Consider the following 22,857-nt stretch of genomic DNA (forward strand, 5'->3'; position numbering starts at 1 on the left):
GACAATCAAGGGCAAGGCAGCTTTCTATTCTCTTTAAGTCTCCAAGCTTAGTGCCACTGGTAAAGGCTCTGAAAGTTGGGAGCTCTGCTCTGTTCCCAGCTGTGAGCACTTTCTCTAAACCTGAGCTATGCAGGCTAGCAATCTCATGGCTTTAAAGCTACAGGTCATCTGCCACAAGTCATGTGTCATAGTCAACTGCCTTTCTGTGTCTACCCCTGTAAGGTTGTTTTCTGCTGTTATTGTTTTGTTTTTGCTTGTTTGGCTTCTTGGAGACACCGTAGAACCAAACTACTGACAGGAGAACTCCTCAGGGTTTATTTTTAAACAGGTCCCAGCAAGCTTCTGAATGCCTGGCTCAAGTTCCTTCTACTTCACACAAGAAGTCAAAGTAAACAACATTCTTCTAAAGAACTGGCTATGCTTAAGACTGCAATATTAACAATGAAACAACACAAATGAACAAGTGGAAATGGAAATAAATTTTCAAATTTAGCATCATTAACAGATGTAAAGAACTGACCCAAATATGTTAAGATCAGGTCTAGTTATGGCAGAATAAGCACATTCCATGTGTCTCAGCTAGCTGGACACTAAGAGAAGGGGCGGGCAGCTGGGGAAGTCCAAGTAGTGCCACTTGGGTTCCACCCACTCCCACACAGAGTCCACCAGAGCTGGCACTAGAAAGACAACAGCACTCTGGAAGTCCCTTGCCCCTTTTCAGTTCTATTTAAGTCCAGCCACCCACCAGCCCTGAGTGGGAGAAAGCGGCAGTTGGGGCCCTGGGGAATTTTCACTGGTCACCAGGGAATGAGATAGCTGCTCTACTTCTCTCTGACTTCCCATCTTCCCATCCTGACACCAGGGAAAGAGTCTCAGTGTCTGGTTAGAGGAACCAAAAAGAAAAGTCTAGAGAAACGAAAAGTCACCTCTGGGAAGCCATTCATGAGGTCATGGGACTATCTCCCAGGAAGCGTATGTGAACACAATTCTCATTTATGTTTATGGGTGTTTTGCCTACATGTATATCTGTGCATCCTGTGAGTCTGGTAGTGGTAGAGGTCAGAAGAGGATGTTAAATTCCCTTCAACCAGAGTTACAAGCAGTTGTGAGGTGCTAGGATTTGAATTTAGGTCCTCTGGAAGAGTAGTTAGTGCCCTTAACTGCTGAGCCATCTATCTCCAGCCTCCGGTTTTTGCTGTTTTTTGAGACAGGGTTTCAGTAAGAAACTGTCTGGCCTAAATTATATAGATTAGACTAGCCCATACTATGCATGCATGCACACACACACGCGCGCAAGCACTCACGCACACAAACAGACAAAATACCTGAATTTTTTTGTTTGTTTTTTCAAGACAGGGTTTCTCTGTAACTTTGGAGCCTATCCTGGAACTAGCTCTTGTAGCCCAGGCTGGCCTCGAACTCACAGAGACACGCCTGCCTCTGCCTCCTGAGAGCTGGGACTAGACATACACCACCACACATGGCACTGAAGGTTTTTTTTAAGATTTTATTACTTACTTTTATTTTATGTGTCTTAGTGTTTTGCCTGTATGTATGACTATGCACCATGTGTACACCTGGTCCCTGAAGAAGCCAGAAGAGGACATCTGATCCCCTGGAACTAAGTTATGGATGGTTGTGAGCCACCATGTGGGTAGTAGGAATTAAATCTGGGCCGTCTGGAATAGCTCTTAATCACTGAGCCATCTTTCCAACCCCACTGAAAGTTTTACATGTTTATTATAATTTTTAGCCTTTAATGCAGAGAACATACGTGGGAACATAACTTCCCAAGCAGGGGAATACTGTCAAGCATGTGTAAACAGTTTCCATGAGGCACAGAAAGAGAAAGCAGTTTGTAGGAATTGAGGACACGATTTGAGAGGATTTTTACATAATGGCTATGAGTCAATCAAGGCCAAATTCTGGACTAAAATTCCCAAACAGAGTCACCCCCTTCTGACTCACAGCAGCTGCGACCCTGCCTCCATACCTCAACTGTAAAGCTGAGAGAACAGTGGGGCCTCCATATGCAACAAAGCAGATGTGAACAGAGTTTGCTATATTGTCGTCACTGCATAGAAAAAAATTAGAGGGAAGTAGAGGTAGCTTACAGACGGTGGTTTCTTTTCTATATATGAAAATGTTAAAATTCACAGAAATGAAATAATATTCCAAAATTACTCGGGGGGGGGGGACTTCAGGAAATACAATGCTGAATCCACACCTCTCTATCCAGGCACACAGGTGATTTGGAAAAAGAAAAGCAAGAAATCTAGGAGTGGGAGGGAATAAACTTGGGAGAAGGCAGAATCCCACCCCTAATTAAGTCTGAAAAGGAATCAAAGAAAAAGCCTAGCCTATAATCAGGAAGCTTCAGAATGTGCCCACTAAGCCAAGAAAGGGGCTGGCAGGTAAACACTGCATGCAGACACACATACAAAGCCACAGTGGGATGGGCACAGAGAACCCTAAAGAACACAACATTCAAGGAAGGGAGGGCTTAGGCATTTGCTTCTGTTTCTGAATGTTTGACGACCTCTCACCATCACACACGTTTCCTCTTCAGTGGCCTCCACAAAATGTCAGACCACAATGCTTACGTGTCAGGCTAACACCACCACGCGCTAGAAGGTTCATCTAGCAAGGTTAGATTATGAGCTTAGAGCCATGGGTATAGAAAATAATTTGATTTTGACTAGCAGTCAACTGAGTTTCACCCTATAAAAATGTGTGTGTGTGCACGCGTTTTATTTTGTACATGGTACAGGGTTGTACCATGTAGCCCTAACTAGTAATAGAACAGGCTGGCCTCAAACTCACAAATACCTATCTGTCTCTGATGAATGTATGTGTCACCACATTTGGCTTAACTAAGGGTATTTTACCAAAAGGGGCGAAATTTTCGCTGGTGAAGGTTAAAATACAGATATTCCACTTGCTATTGGTAATCAATACAAATTGTAAATCTTTTTGAAAAATAATGTCATGGGCTAGCGTGCTAGCTGGGTGGCTATGAGTTCTCAGTGTTCTTCCAGAGGACGTGATCTGGTTTCCACGCCCATGTCAGGCAGCTCATCAGTCCTCTAACTCCAGGAGACCCCAAGGCTCTCTTCTGGCCTGCACATATGTGGCGGACAAACATGCACACACACTAATGCAAAATCAATCTTAAAAACAAAACAACAATGGTTCTGGAGCTACGGCTCAGCAGGTTAAGGCGCCTGCTTTTCCAGAGGATCAGAGTTCAACTCCCAGTACCCACATGGTGGCTCAGAAACATCTAACTCTAGTTCTTCGGGATTCAACACCCTCTTCTGACCTCGGAAGACACCAGGCATATAGGTGGTACATGTATGTACGTACATAAAAAGTACTCATACACATAAAACAAAATAAATAAGTCTAAAAACAAATTTGGCACACTAAGAGTTAAAAACTTGTAGAAAGCCAGTTGTGGCACACACCTTTAATCCCAGCACTCAGGAGGCAGAGGCAGGAGGATCTCTGAGTTTGAGGCCAGCCTGGTCTACAGAGGAAGTTCAAGGACAGCCAGGGCTACACAGAGAAACCCAGTCTCAGAAAAAATATAAACAACAACAACAAAAAAAACCCAAAAATCTTCTAGATGATTAAAATTTTAAGTTTAGGATTTTACCCTAAGGAAGTAACTGGAAAAAGTCTATTCATAAAGACATTACCTTTACAGTAGTGAACAGAAACAATGTCCGAAATCAGAGAGCTCAGAAGATAAAAATTATACTTACCAAGCTAAATATTACATAGCTACAAAAATATTTTCTAAGTCTTTATGACACACACTGACCATACATTTTAACCATGTTTAAGAATACACAGAAACAGGGGCTGGAGAGATGGCTCAGTGGTTAAGAGCACTGCCTGCTCTTTCAAAGGTCCTGAGTTCAATTCCCAGCAACCACATGGTGGCTCACAACATCTGTAATGAGGTCTGGTGCCCTCTTCTGGCCTGCAGACATACACACAGACAGAATATTGTATACATAATAAATAAATAAACATTTAAAAAAAAAAGAATACACAGAAACAATACACAGAGGAAATCAGACTGTAATATCTAGAGAGTTAACAGTATTCCTATTATTTGAGGATGATCTTAAGCGTCTACGACTTGCAGTGACTTGTTATTTCTCTGGGATATGCGTCTGGAGTATGCTCTAGACGACTGAAATTCAGGAAGCTGTCACTTAGTGAGAGAGAAGGAGGAGGAGCGGTTTGAGGGCGGCCTCATCATTACTGCACCTTCTCCCTGTAGCCAGGGCAAGAGAGCACACACAAATGGTGCTGAGAGCTCTCAAGTGAGCTAGCCAGTCACTGCTGAGTTTAACAGCAGCATCTGAAGGTGGCTTTACGAGACACTTAAATCCTATAGTGCTATTTGTCAATAAGGATATACACAAAAGTCTTAGGGCACATCCCTTTGGAATGCCACAGGCACAATATAAATTAAAATAATGAAGCCACATGATCTTTGTTTTGTTTTACTTATTTTTTTTTGTTTTGTGTTGTTTTGTTTGTTTTTGTTTTTTCATGACAGAGTTTCTCTGTGTAGCCCTGGCTGTCCTGGAACTCACTATTGTAGACCAGGTTGGCCTCGAACTCACAGAGATCCGCCAGCCTCTGCCTCCAGCATGCTGGGATTAAAGGCGTGTGCCACCACCGTTGTGCTACGTGATCTTACATGGAAACATCTGTTTCCCAGTCATGTCTTGGTACTTTAAACATGCTCCAGAATGAAAGGAAAGAAAAATAGCTAAAACTTAGATCCAGATATAAGGCACGTTTTTCTTTACTAGTCAAGTATATAATAAGACGAGAGAAGGTCGTGAAGCGGCTCAAGAGGTGAATGCAAGTGTTTACCACCTTGAGTATTGGATAACTAGAACCCACAGAAAGATGGAGAAAACCTATTTCACCAAGTTGTCCTCTCCACTGTGCATGTACACTGGCAAGCATAGCTTCACCACACACACACCCTCCCTCCCGGCCTCTATCTCACACACACACACACACACACGCACACGCACACGCACACGCACCCTCTTTCTCCTTCCTACATACTAACAAAGTTTGGAAAGATCAAGACAGAAAGCCAAGCTGTGTCATCCTCACCTTGTAGCACCGGTATTTATAAAGAACCACCAGGAGGATGGTCATAACGACGATGACACTAATCATGATGGCAGCATTTAGAATCGAGTGCAGGGCTCTTTGGCCTACAGTTTCAGTGTCTTCTGTGAATGGGGTATAGATTCTAGAGGGAGGGAAGGAGAGAAAAAAAAAAAACAATACGAAAGCGTTAATGGATATCTCAAACCATATACTCCCTTTAAAACTGTATTTAATTGTGAGGCCTTTGATTAACAGTGCTGTAGAATGTACCTTTCACAGTTAATCAGACAATTAAAAAATTTTTTTGGTTTGGTTAGTTTTTTGAGACAGAATCTAGTAAATAACTCCAAGCTAGCCTGAAATTCACCATGTAGCCCAGGCTGTACTTGAATATGTGATCTTCCTGCCTCCGCTTTTCAACTGTGGGGATTATAGGTCTGTATCACTCTGGTGCTAACCAACAGTTTTTAAGAATACACACACACACACACACACACACGCACACACACATATACACTACTATTTTAAGTTTTGTGTGAATGTGTGCACGCACGCATGTGTGTACAGATGTTCATGAAGGGCAGAGGCATCCAATCACTTGGAGCTGCAATTAAAGGCAGTTATAAGGTCCCTGGTAGGGGTGTTATGAATCAAACTCAAGATGCCCACAAGAGTAGTACAACCTCTTAATTGATGAGTCATCTCTCTAAACCTCTAGCTAAGAATTTTTAACCTAAGAAAATAGCTATCCTCTAAAAGAACTGCTTCAGGTAGAAGGAAACAGCTAGCCTCTGTAGAGATGCACTTGCACACGAGCCAGGCAGTGGCTCCATCTAGTGGACGCTGTGTACTGGAATAATAATCTCACCCAATGTTTTCTCCATGGGTCATTAGAATCTGTTAAATAGCCAGGATCTCCCATATAAACTACCTAGGCAAAATGACAATTATTAGAGGGGGGAAACAAGGTTTGAACCACTGTCTTTTATCTGTAGAGTGATTGCAATAGAAGCTGTCTTCTCCTTGTTTTTCACTTACATAAAAATTCCTTTATTTCTGGTGCCAAAGGCTCTTGGCCCAATGACTTTTCTTCTGTCCCTTATAGCAGATGTGGTCATGAGACTAAATGATGGCCAAAGAACTTTGAATATGTGTTCTAAGGAAGGAGGGCCCTTGCTAAGTGATGACTACATCTCCTTCCCAACTTCCTCCTGCTGTCTGAATGAAAGCTGAGGTTCTAAGTCTGGACCCTGGAGGAACCTAGAGGACAGAAGTGGAAGAAAGGAGCCCAGGTGCTTCATGAATAAAAGACCAACAGACCGGTGCTGGGCTGCCTACCCTGCACTACTCTGAGAGAAACTTGAGTTTCTGTAACAGGGTCATAAAGCTGGGTATGGTAGTGCACACTTGTAATCCTGGCACTCAGAAGGCTGAAGCAGGAGGATCAAATACTTGAGGCTAGCCTAGACTACACAATGAATTCCAGACCAGCCTAAGATACAGTGAGAAACACTAGTAAAGGATCTAGTTCTAGCAGAAGATGAAGGCAGTTTTAGTTAAAGATTTAACAGGCAAGCCAAGAGGACAATAAAGCAGAAATTGGCTGTGAGTTCCTGATTACTCCTTCTCCACCCCCCAGTGCTAAGATTACAGGCATATGCTAGCCACCATGCTGTATTCCAACTGCCACATGCTGAACCTCCACATCCAGGGTTCCTAAACCTCTAAACTCCCATGAGCCATTTCCCAAGTACTAGGATTGCAGGCCCATTCCAACCATGCCACCTGCCTGGCTGAAAAGTAAGAATTCGATTCAAAATAGAACATCAACAACAAAGAAGCTCCAGCAGTCCAAGAGTAAGAATGATGGCCCAATGGTCCTGAGACAGGAAAGACGACGGCCACCCTGTTCAGTGTCACATAAACTCAGCTCCACCCATGACTGCATCCTGGGAATAATTCTCCATCATTCTTTCTGTCACTGAAAGTATCAAGTAATCAACCACCGTCATCCCTACTGGCTCTGGCAATCAGAAAAGATGGCTCTACCATGCTCTGTGAGTACAGAGGTCTCAAGGGGATAACAACAGGCTCTGACATGGAAAAAGTCCCACTGGCCTTGAGAATGAAACACTAATACATACAGCTGCCCATCTTTCCGAGTATAGAAGCTGACGGATTTGATGGTAGCCACGACTACCACCATGCAGAGGGTCACAGGAACAAAGAGCATGATGACATGCTTGGCTCCATATTTCAATGTCAGCTCTTCATCTTCTTCCTCATCTTGTTCCACCACCTGCCGTGAGTTCCTCTGGGGTCGACCATTAGATACAGGCTCAGGGTTGTCAAGTCTCCGCCTGTCATGGTGCTGCTGCCGTTCTTGACCGTCACTCTAAAAGCACAAGAAAACCATTCAGTAAATCAGACTGAGCTCAGCACAACCAAGGCATTCTATAAGAATGATACCTGGGATTAATAGTAATGAGCCAATCAATACTTAAGTTTGGAAAAATACAAAGCAAGAAAGAGCCAACTTATAGACTACCATATATACTGTCCTTTCGAGGGTTTCTCTGTATGGCCCTGGCTGTCCTGGAACTCCCTCTATAGACTAGGCTAGCCTCAAACTCAGAGATCTGCCTGCCTACACCTCCTGAGTGCTGGAATTCATTATTAATAAGACTTTAAAATATATGTAGTAATGTTCAAGATATCTCTCTGTATCCTTTTTCATAATGCCATGTAAAACTACAATCATTTAAAAATACTTAGTTGAAATAAATTCTCCCAGCCAGGCATGGTGGTACATGCCTTTAATCCTTACACGTAACAACTCATGCCAGCCTATTCTACATGGTGAGTTCTGGTAATCCAGCATTACACAGAGGAACCCTGACTCAAAAACAAAACAAACAAGCAAGCAATCTCCTGGACAGCAAATGGCCTTACATAACCCTGATATTCCATGTCCTCACCTTCCCAGCCTTTACTGTGCCTAATACAGTAGGGAGTGGACATGAACACTAGACGATGGACGCTGAGTTTACAATCGTTGTAAGACCTCACTTTCCTTAGTTAAACCAGGGGTTGTCTTGTTAGGGTCATATCTATTCTATGCTTAGGGTTATCAAGCCCTCTTTCTTTTGTCTGTGATGCCGAGGACTGAACCCAAGGTCTCATACCTCATACATGCTCAGCAACTGTCCTGCTATTACCAAGGCACAGCCTCATCCTGACTTTACTCTGTGTGTGTGTGTGTGTGTGTGTGTGTGTGTGTGTGTGTGTACAGGTACAAACTTGGGTCATCAGGCTTGGGGGCTTGTGCACTTATCCATGACCCTTGGCTTTATTTTTTCTTTCTTTCTTCTTTTTTTTTTTTTTTTTTTTGAGACAGCTTTGGAGCCTGTCCTGGCACTAGCTCTGTAGACCAGGCTGGCCTCGAAATCACAGAATCACAGAGATCCACCTGCCTCTTCCTCCCAAGTGCTGGAATTAAAGGCGTGCGCCACCACCGCCCAGCTATTTTCCTATTTTTCCCAAGTTTTATTTTTATTCTGGTATTTACTGTTCATTTGTTAAAACTTAAATTTTGTCAGTGGTGAAACAAATAAAAAGAGCAGTACCAGAGTGGGTGAGATGGTTTAGTGTGCAAAGGTACTTGTGATCAAAGCTGACAATCTAAATTCAATTCCCTGAAACCACATGGTGGGAGGGAAGAGCCAACTTCCACTGTTGATATAGTCACTGCTGGTAAATGAAGATTGATTAAGCTAAATTCTCTCAGGATGATGATTTGAAAACAAGCTACCCTCAAACATCAGTTCTGACTACAGAGCATAAACATTACTGTGGAGGATTACAATCATTCATTAAAAAACACATCCCATGGTCAAGATGGCTCAGCAAGTAAAGGGACCTGCCACCCAATGAAACAACCTGTTTCATCCCTGGAACTCACGGAAAGGTGGAAGGAGAGAACTGCCTGCCTCTATATCAGTATCCTCTGACATCCACATGCATGCCATGCACACTTACACACACAAGAGAGTAATAATACAGCCCACATTTAGTAACAGCATAAAATTATTCCATTGAGGGGCTGGAGAGATGGCTCAGACATTAAGATCACTGACTGCTCTTCCAGAGGTCCTGAGTTCAATTCCCAACAACCACATGGTGGCTCACAACCATCTATAATAAGATCTGGTGCCCGCTTCTGGCATGCAAGCATACATGAAAGGAATGTTGTATATATAATAAATAAATAAATCTTTAAAAAAATATTCCATTGAAGGAAGGATTATGACATTACATATCCTTTAATTTTCAGTCACTCTATTGCCATCACTCCATAGACAAGGAAACAGGCACAGCTAGCAAGTGTAGAAGGGCCTCAACCCAGAGCCTCCTGCCTCCAGAAAAAAAAAGTTCTCCTAATCTGCCAATAGAGATAACATGGGATCCTGAAATACCTCTTAGGCTAAGGTTCTCTTTGATTTCACTTGAGCATACCCATTTGTGGTGGTTTGAATGAAAATGTCCCCCACAGGCTCAGATGTTTGAATACTTGGTCCCCAACTGATAGTGCTAAGGTGTGTAGTGCTTAGGAGGTGTGGCCTTACTAGAAATAAGTCATTAGGGATAGGTTTAAAAGTCTCGCCATTCCTAGTGCACACTCTCTCTGCTTCCAGTTCAGCTACCAAGCTTGTCTGCTGCCATGCTTCCCTGCCATGACGCTGATGGACTCTAGCCCTCTGGAAGCACAGACCCAAATAAACCCTTTCTTCTATAATCTGTCATGGACATGGTGTTTTGCCAAAGAAACAGAAAAGTAACTAAGATACCATTTTACAATAGTCAGGAGAATCCTACTGCATCCCAGGTCCTCTGCTGTGGCAACACTGAAATCAGTTTGCTCTAGACTCTGAGCTGGGTGTGATGGGGCACACCTACAATCTAATTACTCAGGAAGCTGAGGCAGGAGAAATAAAGTCCGAAGGCAGTGTGGTTAAGTCTCAGTCTCAGAATAAAATTTTGAAAAGGGAATGTAGCTCATTTATATTTACTCATCATGAGCAAGACCTTGGTTCCAAACCCAGTATCCCTAAAAGGGTCCTGGCTCCAGAGACTCTGCTCTTTGAAAAGTTTCTGTTGACTTTTAGGACAGGTTCTAAAGGAAACTTTATTTGCCCTATCAGAGACTTGAGACTTTATCCTGTGAGCAATACAAAGTGATAAAGACTAAAGCACATGCACGCACACACACACGCACACACACACAGAATAATAAATTTAGAAAATAGCAACAGAGATAAACTAGGCTTTTATTTTCCCAGAGAAGGAAGTGATCAAGTCATCAGCCAAAACTGTGACGTCTGTGTTTAGCAATACAATTCTAATAACATGAACTGAAACAGGTGTGACTTTCTTGGCAGCACAATTATATTACCAGTCTGTATGAACAGTTTAATTAAAGTTGCTATGACAGAGGAGATCAAGCACTCACTCCTACACTCGATATTCTGGTTGATGAGGAGCATGACCCAACCCTGCCCTGTTTTGAGCTGAAAATGGTCTAGAGAGTGTGGTTTAACTTAGCAGTGAATATTTGTCCTCTCTGTCTCTGTCTCTCACACACAGTCACTCTTTTGCTTAACACCCTAGTCTTCATATTATCAACTCTTAGAAAGTAAAACATATTGTGAAGGTAAGATGGTGTTAAAGTAAGAGATATGAAAAAGTGTACAACCAGTTTCTCATTTTCTTTTTTTAAGATTAAGGTCTCTTGCCAGTCAGTGGTGGCATATGTCTTTAATCCCAGCACTTGGGAGGGAGAGGCAGGCGGATCACAGGCACCCAAGCTGGGGCCTGAATTTACACATAGGGCCTGAGAAAGAACAACAAAAAAAAAGAACATGGCTCCTTTAAGAGGAGCTGCTATGCAGCACAGCACTTGAGCAGTCACCACACTATGTAAAATGGCAAGCTAAGTAAAAAACACCTGTCACAGAGAGGACACCAACTTCCTAGAGCTGGGTGGTTGAATACAGCTCTCAGTTAAACATAGCTCCCAGCTACAGACCAGGCCAGGTCTGCAGGTTTATGGCTCGGCTCTTATGGACCTGAGGAGAAGCAGAGCCACACAGTGGAGGGTCTAGCTGCTGCCCAGCAGTTTAAGGTCTGGCTCATGAGGTCAGAGAATGCTACAAGTGCACAGTAAAACAGGTCCAGACCGAAAAAGTTTTTAAGCCGGGCGGTGGTGGCGCACGCCTTTAATCCCAGCACTTGGGAGGCAGAGGCAGGCGGATCTCTGTGAGTTCGAGACCAGCCTGGTCTACAAGAGCTAGTTCCAGGACAGGCTCCAAAACCACAGAGAAACCCTGTCTCGAAAAAACCAAAAAAAAAAAAAAAAAAAAAAGAAAAAAAAAGAAAAAGTTTTTAGACATATTACACAATGTGCACAGGTGCCTAAGAAATAAAATGGGGGTAGAAATAGGAAAAAAAAATAAGTCTTTGAAAAGGGTAAAGTAATATAAAAAGAATAAGCCATGAAAAGATGGGAAATGCACAGGAGTCTAGATCCTGTACAGTGCTTTGTTGGCTTTGAGTTTCTTTAACACTGGTGAGCGAACAACAGCTGCTGAGGGATGTGAGATTGTAAAAGGACTGCTGAATTAAACCAGCCGAGATACTTTAGGGATGCCTTAACTCTTAAGTGGAATTCAGAAAATGTATTGTGTTGGGGAAGAAGTTATGCTTTTGTTCACATAGGAAATGAAAGGCTATGAATTCCTTCAAAATTAATAGAGACCATATTTGACTAGGGGAAACCTCCTGAAAATCCTGGCTACAGACATAAAGAAATAAACCTAGAAAGACTACAAGACAGGTGACATATATGCTGATCCCTTGACGTGGGGACAGCTCTGAGACTGGATGACACAGGATATATCTTGTTAGTTAGAGTCCTCATGACTTATTACTACGTGCCATCCTTTCATATGGCATGGGTAGAGGGTTCATATAGAGTCCAAATAAACTTATAAAGTTGACAGATAACTTTTACTTGCTCAAAGATGTAAATACAAAATCATCTTTGGTTGGCTTGTATACAACACATATTCCATATTCATGTTAGTGCAGTTATGTATGCTAGCTTTGAAAGTTTGTGTTTTCAGAGCAAGGAAACCAGACACCACTGAAAATGGGTGGTCCAGGTGAACCAGCCTTCTAGAGTGCTTCTGTTGCAGTTTCCTCAGAATTCTGCATTCAGAACAACTTCAAGGCTGCTACCTGAGATGGCCCAGCCTCACAGACTATCCTAGCCAGGGCTTCAGATAGCCTTGTACTGTCCCATTACATAAACACTGGACAACAAATTTTACAGCTAATTTTCTTAGGACTTGACCATTACCTCAATTTTCTCAGGGTCGCCTGGAAATGCCATCACCCCCAGAAAAAAATAGGAAGCAGTCCAGAGAACACAACACCCACATTCCCAAGAGGTAGGGTGGGTGGTTTTCAGTCTTTTGATGGCTTATGGATGTCTGCCATCATTTAGTGGGGATATAAAATATAGAACAAAAAGACAATTATTCATCTCAAATATTTTATATTTTTATGGATTCTTGTATATTGATACAAATTTAAGGTTATTTTTGTTATATGTTTCTACTCTTGTCTAAACTATTGTACTCATGCAGCTCATTTAAAAATGTAACATAAAGTTCTAGTCCTTGAAAGCTATTATTAACAAACTGTTTAGGATATTTTTTTTAAAAAAAAAATGCAAGTTAAAAGTCCCCTATAACAATCAAACTTATAGTCACATTAGATATGTTTTCAGAGTTAAAACAGATTTATTTTAGATAGATGAGTAATCTTCAAAACCTTCAGAGACCTACAGAATATGGCATTTAAGATATTTAATAATCTAATGCTTTTCATGACAGGAAGACATCTGCTGCTGGCAGCATCAATCTACTTCATAAAAGGATGATGGGCATTGAAGAACCTCCATATGAAATTTGCTTTCACTGTGTCAAAGCTAGCCATTTGAGCAAGAAACTGCCCTTCTTCAACTGCTGACAGTATACTGTAAAAACTGGACAAGCAGGACATAAAATAAAGTAGCTGCCAAACTTTTCAAAGACAAGTGAGACAGTCCTACAAAACTCCTGCTTCACACAAAAGTCTGTCAGATATTCTAGGCCTGTAGGCCAAAGATGGACGTCCCAATATTGCAGAAGAACCTTGGTTGACTGTCAAGGCAACCAGATGTCTCTATCATTCCTACAGTTTTGGAAGTTGTTTGTTCTGCACTTCCTGTTTACTCAGGTAATATTTTATCCTTCTTGCGTCTCTGATGGGGTTAAAGACTAGATAGTTATACCATTTTCTTTATTACCAAATTCAGAAAGAAAGTTTACAAAAAGAGATGCAAAATTTACAAAGGTTGGGGGCTGGAGAGGTGGCTCAGAGGTTAAGAGCATTGCCTGCTCCTCCAAAGGTCCTGAGTTCAATTCCCAGCAACCACATAGTGGCTCACAACCATCTGTAATGAGGTCTGGTGCCCTCTTCTGGCCTGCAGGCATACACACAGACAGAATATTGTTTACATAATCAATAAATATATTTTAAAAAAAAATTTACAAAGGTTGATAGACATAAAGTCTTAAGTTGTCTATCTAAAAAAATGTGTTAAGGTTTAAGAAGATATTTTTAGGTTGGTAATACAAGTTATGATAGAAAGTGGTTTAGGTATAAAACTTTGGACTTCAAGCTAGGATAGAAAACAGAGTATTTTCTCTGAATTTGCCAAATACAAATGGACTGGATATTGTAAATATAATTCTTACTTGATAATTGTTTATTGCATATGGTCTTACTACATTAAAATTAAATTCTTTTTATTTGGACAAAAAAGGGAAAATGTTGCAGAATACTTGTTTAATTACAGAAACATGTGTTGCATTTGTTTAAATATGTAAAGATGTATGGTCATTTTGCCTTACCTTTCTAAGGCACCTGATTGGACAAATAAAAAACTGAACAGTGAATAGCAAAGGAGAAGGCATAGGTGAAACTTCCAAGCAGGGAAAGTAAGAAGGGGGAGAAATTTAGGCTCTGGAGAGAAAGCAAAAGAGATGACAGGGGCCAGCTAGCCAGACACAGAGGAAGCAGAAAAGTAGAATATACAGAATGAAACAAAAAAGGTAGAAAGACAAAATGTACATGAATAGAAACAGTTTAAACTAAGTTAAAGAGCTAAACTAAGGCTGAGCATTCATAATTAATAATAAGTCTCCATGTCTTTATTTGGAAGATGGCTGGCAGTCCAAAGAAAGTCCAACTACAGATCTGAGTTCCAGATCAGTCTCGTCTATGAAGTGAGTCCAGGGTAGCCAAGGTTACACACACACACACACACACGGTAGCCAAGGTTACACACACACACACACACCACAACACAACACAACACACACACCACAACACACACACACACACACACGGTAGCCAAGGTTACACACACACACACAACACACACACACACACACACACACACACACACACACACACCCTGTCTGAAAAAAAACCCAACCAACCATACAAACCAAAAAAACCCAAACTACAAAACAAAGTTAAAAAAAATAAAATTGTATTCATGTCTTTCACCATTTTTCCTGTTAAATAAATCTGTTTCAGTTTCTAAGTGTTAATTGCTACATTTGTTACAATAGGGGAATGAGTGACTATCAGCCATGTCCAAACAGGATGCTGGGAGCCAGGAAAAAAGCAGGGAAACCAGACAGACAGACCCTGTTCTCCTGAACTCTGAGACCATTCTGCAAAGACTACACAGAGGGTTAAGAAACCTGGGATGTGATTACTTTGGGACAGTATGACACCAGAAAGCCAAGCCAGGTGGAAGGAAAGATTTAAGCGTCTGTTGAACAGTAAGGCTACCAACTTAGTGCATCAGGATTTTCTAAACTCTGCACCTGCCAAGAATATTCTGGCTCACCCAGATCCTAGAAGATATCTGTAAGCCCTTGGAATATCCTATTAGGACTGTTTATGAGAGGCCTTCCAGCAACCTAGACTGTGATCTCTATCAAGAACAGTGTCAGTCTGACTCTAAAGGGGGAGGAGAACCAAAGCAGCCGTGTTTGTATGGGCCATAACCAATAAAAACCCTGGACACTGAGGCCCAAGTGTGTTGCCCTAATTGAAAATAGTCCACGTATTTTGCCATGTGCTGTAGCTAGAACTGAAGCACTGTCTGCACAAATCCACTGGAATCTCATGCAAGTGTCTTCTGGCCTGCCTGATGTGCCTTCTTCTATCGCCAATGCTAATCTGTATTCTTTCACACTAATCAACTGTAACAGTGAACACAATAGTTTTCCTGAGGTCTGTGAGACCTTCCAGTGAACTACAGAATCGAGGGTAGTGTAGGACTCCTGCTCCAAATATCTTGTACACACTTGAAATTACAAAATGCTGCGAAGAGAAATTAAAGAATAGAAGTAAAACCAATAACTACACCAACCATAAAAAATACACCAAAGGATTGGTCCGAGTGAGTGGAGGCAAGCAGGACCCCAATGCAGACACCAAGTGGAATGACATCCTGTGCAGAAAGGGCATCCTGCTCCCGAAGGAGAGCCTGAAGGAACTGGAAAAGGAGAAGCAGAAAAAGAGGAGCAGGCACTCCTCCAGCAGTCAGGGTGAAAGCATATGAAGAGATGACTCTGGAGGAGCTGAGGAGAAGGATGAATTCAATGAGGAGGACGAACATGCTATCGAGCTGGCCCAGTGGAAAGCACATCAGCTGAGGAACAAATTTGGAGAAGTTTTAGAGATCTCAGGAAAGGATTATGTTCAAGAAGTTACCAGAGCTGGAGACAGCTTCTGGATGATCTTACACCTGTACAAGCAAGGAGCTGGACTGGAAATTGTCTGAGTCGGGAACAATCAAGACAGACCTCGAGGAGAATCCCAAGAAGCCTATCAAAGACATGTTACTGTCCTCAGTGAGAGGCCCTGTCCCCATGAGAAGGGACAGCAACTCCGAGGGCGAATGAGATGACAGCCACTATAACCTTTTGAACTTTCTTAATATGACATAGTCTGAATTTTTACTAAGGAGGAAAAAAAGCAAAAAGTTTTCATATTTTGGTTTAACCTTTTTATAATATTTAAATTTTGTATGTTTCAGAAATAATCATCACTAAAAATTTTATTAAATTTCTTGAAACTCTGAATAATGTTTTTTTAAGGAAAATTTAAATAAGCTTTATGCCAAATATCTGTTTTCCTACATGTATTTCAAACTGTTTATAGTGGGGTTTTTTTTGACATGCAGCTGTGCAGGAAGGAATATGGACTTTTTTTTAAAAAAATGTGAATAAAATATATAAAATAACTACAAAAGAAAAAATGCACCAAAGGAACATGTAGTAGAGTGAACAGGTAATCTACAAACAAAAGAAACTACCAATAAATTTCATTTGCAAAACATATCAAAGCTTATCTCACACCATTAGGATAGCCATCATCAACAACACAAAACAAAACACAAAATGGAGCTGGGTGTAGCTCAATCTAGAGTGCCTGCCTAGTTAGAGCCAAGCTAGGCAAGAAAAACCAGCTTCAGAAAAACGAACAGGAAGTAACAGCAGTGGTGGTGTGAAGAAACTGACCCTTGTACTCTATTATCTGGAACATAAAAGGCACAACCAATAAGGAAAGTAACAGGTGGATTCCTGAGGGGTGGGGTTAGCCACGGTGGCACAGCCCGTATGCCCAGCACTCAGGACATTAGGGCAGGAGGACAATAAGATCCTGCTCAAATTAATTAAAAATAGCAAATGACCTAGCTATTCCATTTCAGGCATATATAACATATACTCAATTACTAAGCTGAAAACAGGATCTCAAAGACATATACACCCATATTCAAACCAGGAGACAGAGAAGTCTCACAGGACACCCCTCCCCCAAAATTTTAAACATGCCAGCATGTAACAGAGTATTACCTGGCCTTAAAGAAGTCCTAACCAGACAAGGTGGGGTACACCTGTAGTCCTGGCTATGGTGGAAAGGACAGAGAAGAAGGAACAGGAAGGAAAAAATACGCAACAAACAAGAAAGTCCTGTCACATTCTATAATACAGATGAGTCTTGAGAAACTATGTAAGTGAAGTAAGCAAGCCACAAGAAGACAACCGTTAAAGTCATCACATGGAGAAACAGAAATTGTAACTATCACTGTGGAGGTGGAGAAGACAGTTCAATGGAGATGTTGGCTTTGCAAGATGAAAACATTCTAGAGCACAATGTGAATGTGGTTTATATTAAACCATGAGCTAAAGACTGATTAAGAGGGCAAACTTTAAACTTTGTGCTACCACAACTGAAAATTTTAATTAAAAGACCTAAATAAGGCCGGGCGGTGGTGGCGCATGCCTTTAATCCCAGCACTCGGGAGGCAGAGGCAGGTGGATCTCTGTGAGTTCGAGACCAGCCTGGTCTACAGAGCTAGTTCCAGGACAGGCTCCAAAGCCACAGAGAAACCCTGTCTCCAAAAACCAAAAAAAAAAAAAAAAAAAAAGACCTAAATACATATAGAAATATACTACTCAGGCAATGGAAGACTGGTATTATAAAGATATCAGTTCCACAAATCCTCTACAAAACATATGAATGGATTCAATGCAATTCAAATTGCCAGTTTGTCTTTTAAAAGAAAACTTTGTAAAACTGATAGAAAAAAATCACTAAGGACTTATATACACAATGGCTTAAGTAGAGCGGCTGGCCTCAAACTCAGAGGTCTGCTTGCCTCTGTCTCCTTCATGCTGGGATTAATGGTGTACAATGTCATACTCAACTGATATTTTAAAAAAACAACCCAAAATCAAAATAACAACCAATTAGGTAGTGATATCAGAACTTAATATACACTTACAGTAATTGTGGCAATATGCTACTGGTACAAAGACAAAGTGACCCATGGGACAGAACAGACGTGTGCCAGGATACAAAGACACTTTACTGCAAACAACAGTCTTCTTCATAACAGTGCTGACATGCTCACATGCAGAAAAATGAACTCTGACCCATACTGTGCGACCATATACAAAACCAACTTAAACTACATCACAGATCAAAATGAGATTTGTCTTTGAGCCTGGGTTGTCTAGGCTTGCCTCAAGTGATGCTCCTGCCTCTGCTTCCCAAATAAGTAGCTGGGGCTACAAGTGTGTGCCATAATGCCCAATAACAGATAAATGTAAAACATAAAACTATAAAGAAAATAATGTGGACAAAAACTTTCAAAAACTTGGGAAAGAATTCTTAGATAATAACACACACATATACACACAAACCATATCTACACCAAAAAAAAAAAGACAAAAAGTGCATCATCAATATTCAAAACTGCTGCTCAAAAAACACCAGTAATAAAAAGAAAAGCCAAAGATTAGGAAAAATACTTTCAAGATGTATATATTATAACTTACATTATCCAGAATTTAAAGAACTTTCACAACTTAGTAGCAAGAAAGCAACTTACTCAAAAATCAAAAACCAACCACCCCAACAAACAATTTAAAAATAGGCAACAAACTGTGAGACTTTACCAGAGAAAGTGCCACCAGTGTGACAACAGGAAAACACCCAACACCACCGCTAGTCAGACAAGGATACTACAATATGCCTTTAAAAGTGCTGCAAAGCTTGGGACTGACCGTGAGTGCTGACAAGAATGGGATGAACTAGATGAAACTCTCATACACTGATGGTAATCAATTTGGAAAACTGTATATACCATGAAATACTGGGTTATGCTCTGCCCTTAGACATTTAATAAATACATGTCCATTTAAAGTCTTTTAACTGAATATCTCAGTACCTTATTTGCAGTATGTCATCAGGTTGAAAACCCCCCAAATACTGAAATGAGCAAATGATCAAAGAACTCTGCACAAGCATACAATTAGATCCAACTCAGGAATAGAAAGGAGACTACTGACATAATACCCATTAATTTTGAATTATGCTAATGGAAGAAGCCAGACAAAAAGGTCTGCATGATTCTATTTATTTCTGATTATGAGCCTAGTCTTTAAAGGCTGAGCCATCTCTCCATGCCAGCATGATTCTATTTATATAAACTTCTAGAAGAGCAAAACTAGAGTGCAGTGACAAAAATCTGATTGGTGGTTGCTGGGGCACAGAAGGGCTTGAGAAACAACACAAAAAGAGCTTGGGGCAACTTGGGATTGATGAGATCTGTTCATTATCTTGATCATGGTGGAATAAATAAGAGTATTTATACATGTTAAAGTCAGCACATGGAATACTATGTATAGTTTATCATATGCCAATTATATCATGAGAAAGCCATTCTTAAAGACTGCCAGTCGGGTACAGTGGTAGATGCTTATACTTCCAGGTTGAAGCTAGTCTGGGTGATAACAGCCTGGCTCCATCAAAATGGTCATAATAACACTCACCTATAATCACAACACTTGGGAAACTAAGGCAGAACTGTGAAACCAGTCTAAATTAAGAGAGACTGATTCTCTTTTAAAATAAATATAATAAAATAAAAGCATCTTTTTAAAGGAATTCTAAAATATGCTTTGAGTTCCAGTATAGCTAAGGCTACATAAAGAGACCCTATCTCAGGAAAGCAAAAACAAACAAAACAAAAAGCAGCTTTCAAAGCTGTTAAAATGAAGAGATAATACTAAAAATACTTAGGGGCTTCCAAAAATAAACATCTTGTACCTACTAAAATGATTAGACATAGACACAGCGCTATTTTAAGAGAAATTAAATAAAATAAAATAAAAGAAAGGTTTTCACTAGGCATGGTGCCATATGCCTATATCTGAACACATGGGAGGCTAAGGAAAGAAGATGATAAATTAAAGGCTAGCCTGGGCTACATGACAGGTTCCAGGACAGCCGTGGTTACTAGAGATCCTGTCTTTAAAACAAACAAAAAAGAGCAAGCAATAAACTTTTCTTTAAGGGCATTTTTTTTGGGGGGGGGGAGCGGCTGGGGGTGGAGGTACGAGATAGGGTTTCTCTGAGTCACAGTTCTGGCCATCCTGGAACTCGAACTCACTTTGTGACCAGACTGGCCTCAAACTCAGAGATCTGCCTACCTCTGCCTCCCAGGTGCTGGGATTAAAGGTGTGTATCACTACTGGAAAGTTAAACAGTGTCAGAAATATACAATAATAAAGTCCTAAGTGAAAAACAGATAATCTTGATTCATCTTTTCTCCCACATGTTACCTACTTTGATTCTTCCTAACTATGGAAACAAATCTCATTTCTATCACAAATACTTCTGTATTTCTAAACAATAAAAACTTCAAAGGCTTCCTTCATGTGTGGTGATAGTCCATGTCTTCCTTTCAATATACATTTAGCAGTTTTAGTTCATAAGAATATTGGGCAGAGCCAGGCAATGGTGGCACATGTCTTTAATCTCAGCACTCGGGAGGCAGAGACAGGTGGATTTCTATGAGTTGGAGACCAACCAGGTCTACAAAGGGAGTTCCAGGACAGCGAGAACTACACAGAGAAACCTTGTCTCTGAACAAAACAGAAACAAGAATGGAGGACATTGGGTAGAGTTTTCACACATTCTCCCAGCCTCTTCCACTACTGCCATCATTGACAGGAGTGGTACATTTATTACATACAAAAAATACTAATATTAAAATATTTCAAAAAAGAGTACAAAAGAAGAGTCGGGTGTGGTGATGAATATCTATTATCCCTGCATTTAGGAAAACTGGGAAGGCTGAAGCCAGCCTTGACTGCATCACAGGACTGTACTGCAGAGAACAACAAGGTAATTACTACTGTTTCTCCAACTACAGCCAAATACCCAGGGCTCTTATTAGTTAGAGCTTCTTGAATACCTAATTTAAATGGTAATTTAGAACACAAAGTGCTATGGTTATTTATTGCTTTTTAAACCTTGCATTTTTCAGAAATAAATGAACCATTATTTAATTACACCATCTTTTAGTCTCCAGTCCATACACACAGAGCCAATCAATGGCATCAACAAACATGAAAGTCATGTCCACACTGGGGCAGTATGGGTAAGCTGACAGAAGGTAGTAAAGTAGGGTGTGTGTATATGTGTGTGTAATGGGGAAACCATGAAATCTCCACTGGACTCCTGTGACAGGTCACGCTAGTTATTCTACTAAAAATGGCAGATCTGAGATAGGCTATACAGGCATAGGAAAAAGGGACAAACTGCTGGTGGTTTAGAGACTAATGCAACCACAGAGTTGTGTTTTATCTTACCACATCACTGTTCAAATTGGTTGGGACCAGCATAGCCAACCCAGACTTTGCTTTTTTAGAATGAATTTCCATTCATTTAGCCTTGCAAAATTGGCTGTTCCCATCATGCATCTATTTCCATAACACATCAAAAACTTTTTTTATGGCTTTTGTTTGTTTTTTTTATGTTTTTTTTAAAATTTATTTATTTATTAAGGATTTCTGCCACCCTCCCCGCCACCGCCTCCCATTTCCCTCCCCCTCCCCCGATCAAGTCCCTCTCCCTCATCAGCTCAAAGAGCAATCAGGGTTCCTTGACCTGTGGGAAGTCCAAGGACTGGCTACCTCCATCCAGGTTTAGTAAGGTGAGCATCCAAACTGCCTAGGCTCCCCCAAAGCCAGTACGTGCAGTAGGATCAAAAACCCATTGCCATTGTTCTTGAGTTCTCAGTAGTCCTCACTGTCCGCTATGTTCAGCAAGTCCGGTTTTATCCCAGGCTTTTTCAGACCCAGGGCAGCTGGTCTTGGTGAATTCCCGATAGAGCATCCCCATTGTCTCAGTGTATGGGTGAAAAACTTTTTTTATAAATATTTATTTATTATGTATACAATATTCTGTCTGTGTGTATGTCTGCAGGCCAGAAGAGGGCACCAGACCTCATTACAGATGGTTGTGAGCCACCATGTGGTTGCCGGGAATTGAACTCAGGACCTTTGGAAGAGCAGGCAATGCTCTTAACCACTGAGCCATCTCTCCAGCCCCCCATCAAAAACTTTGTAAGGACAAAAAAAGGGTAAGAAACCCTACAGAGGAAGAAACCCCAACCTACTTGGATTCCTATCTGGACAACCCCCCCTTTAGCCCTTCCATTAAGGCTCACCTGTGAAATAAACCACCCAGAACTCTCCTGAAAAGCCGTATACTCCAAGTGCACTACTGCGCTAGAACAGAACTTACTTTCAGTTCTCCACTCACTGTCTCATAGCTGAGCAACACTGGACAGAGATCTCAATCTGGTCTCTATCTCTGAGACCTCTCACGCCTCCACCACAGGCAACAGATCTGCTCAGTATGCTGAGAAACTGGGAACTACCAAACATTTGTAAACCAAGTTTTTATGTATCCACAAAAGAGAACAAAGAAGATTGGGCTGATTCATGTACAATTGCAAAAGTCTTTTTGTTGCATATTTATAGTAAACATGTTAAAAAAGCCAAATTTAGAAGAGTAACTCCTAAGAAAAGAGGGTGGGATGGGGAAGAGGTACTTCAATTTTTTTTTATATTGTTTGTTTTCCCACAAAATTTTCCAAATTAAATGTAGAGATCTATTTTATTTGGTTATGGTTTCATTGAATTTAGGATCAATAAATAG

At 41.0% G+C, this 22,857-nt stretch overlaps 1 protein-coding gene across 4 annotated transcripts in view; it reads right to left on the minus strand.

The window, feature by feature from the left end:
- The window catches only part of Psen1 (presenilin 1), a 51,792-nt gene that overhangs the window by 16,911 nt on the left and 12,024 nt on the right, over positions 1–22,857 (minus strand). For all 4 annotated transcript variants that reach the window (XM_041658291.1, XM_041658292.1, XM_041658293.1 and 1 more), the window contains exons 4-5: positions 7,296–7,546; positions 5,152–5,293 (exon numbers count right to left, since the gene is read on the minus strand). In XM_041658291.1, the coding sequence (XP_041514225.1) occupies positions 5,152–5,293; positions 7,296–7,546 (393 nt within the window). The remainder of the gene's footprint in view (positions 1–5,151; positions 5,294–7,295; positions 7,547–22,857) is intronic.

This window comes from Microtus oregoni, unplaced genomic scaffold, assembly GCF_018167655.1.
Source record: "Microtus oregoni isolate MIOR12 unplaced genomic scaffold, Mior012 000009F_ref0000495, whole genome shotgun sequence".
Classification (NCBI taxonomy): Eukaryota; Metazoa; Chordata; class Mammalia; order Rodentia; family Cricetidae; genus Microtus; species Microtus oregoni.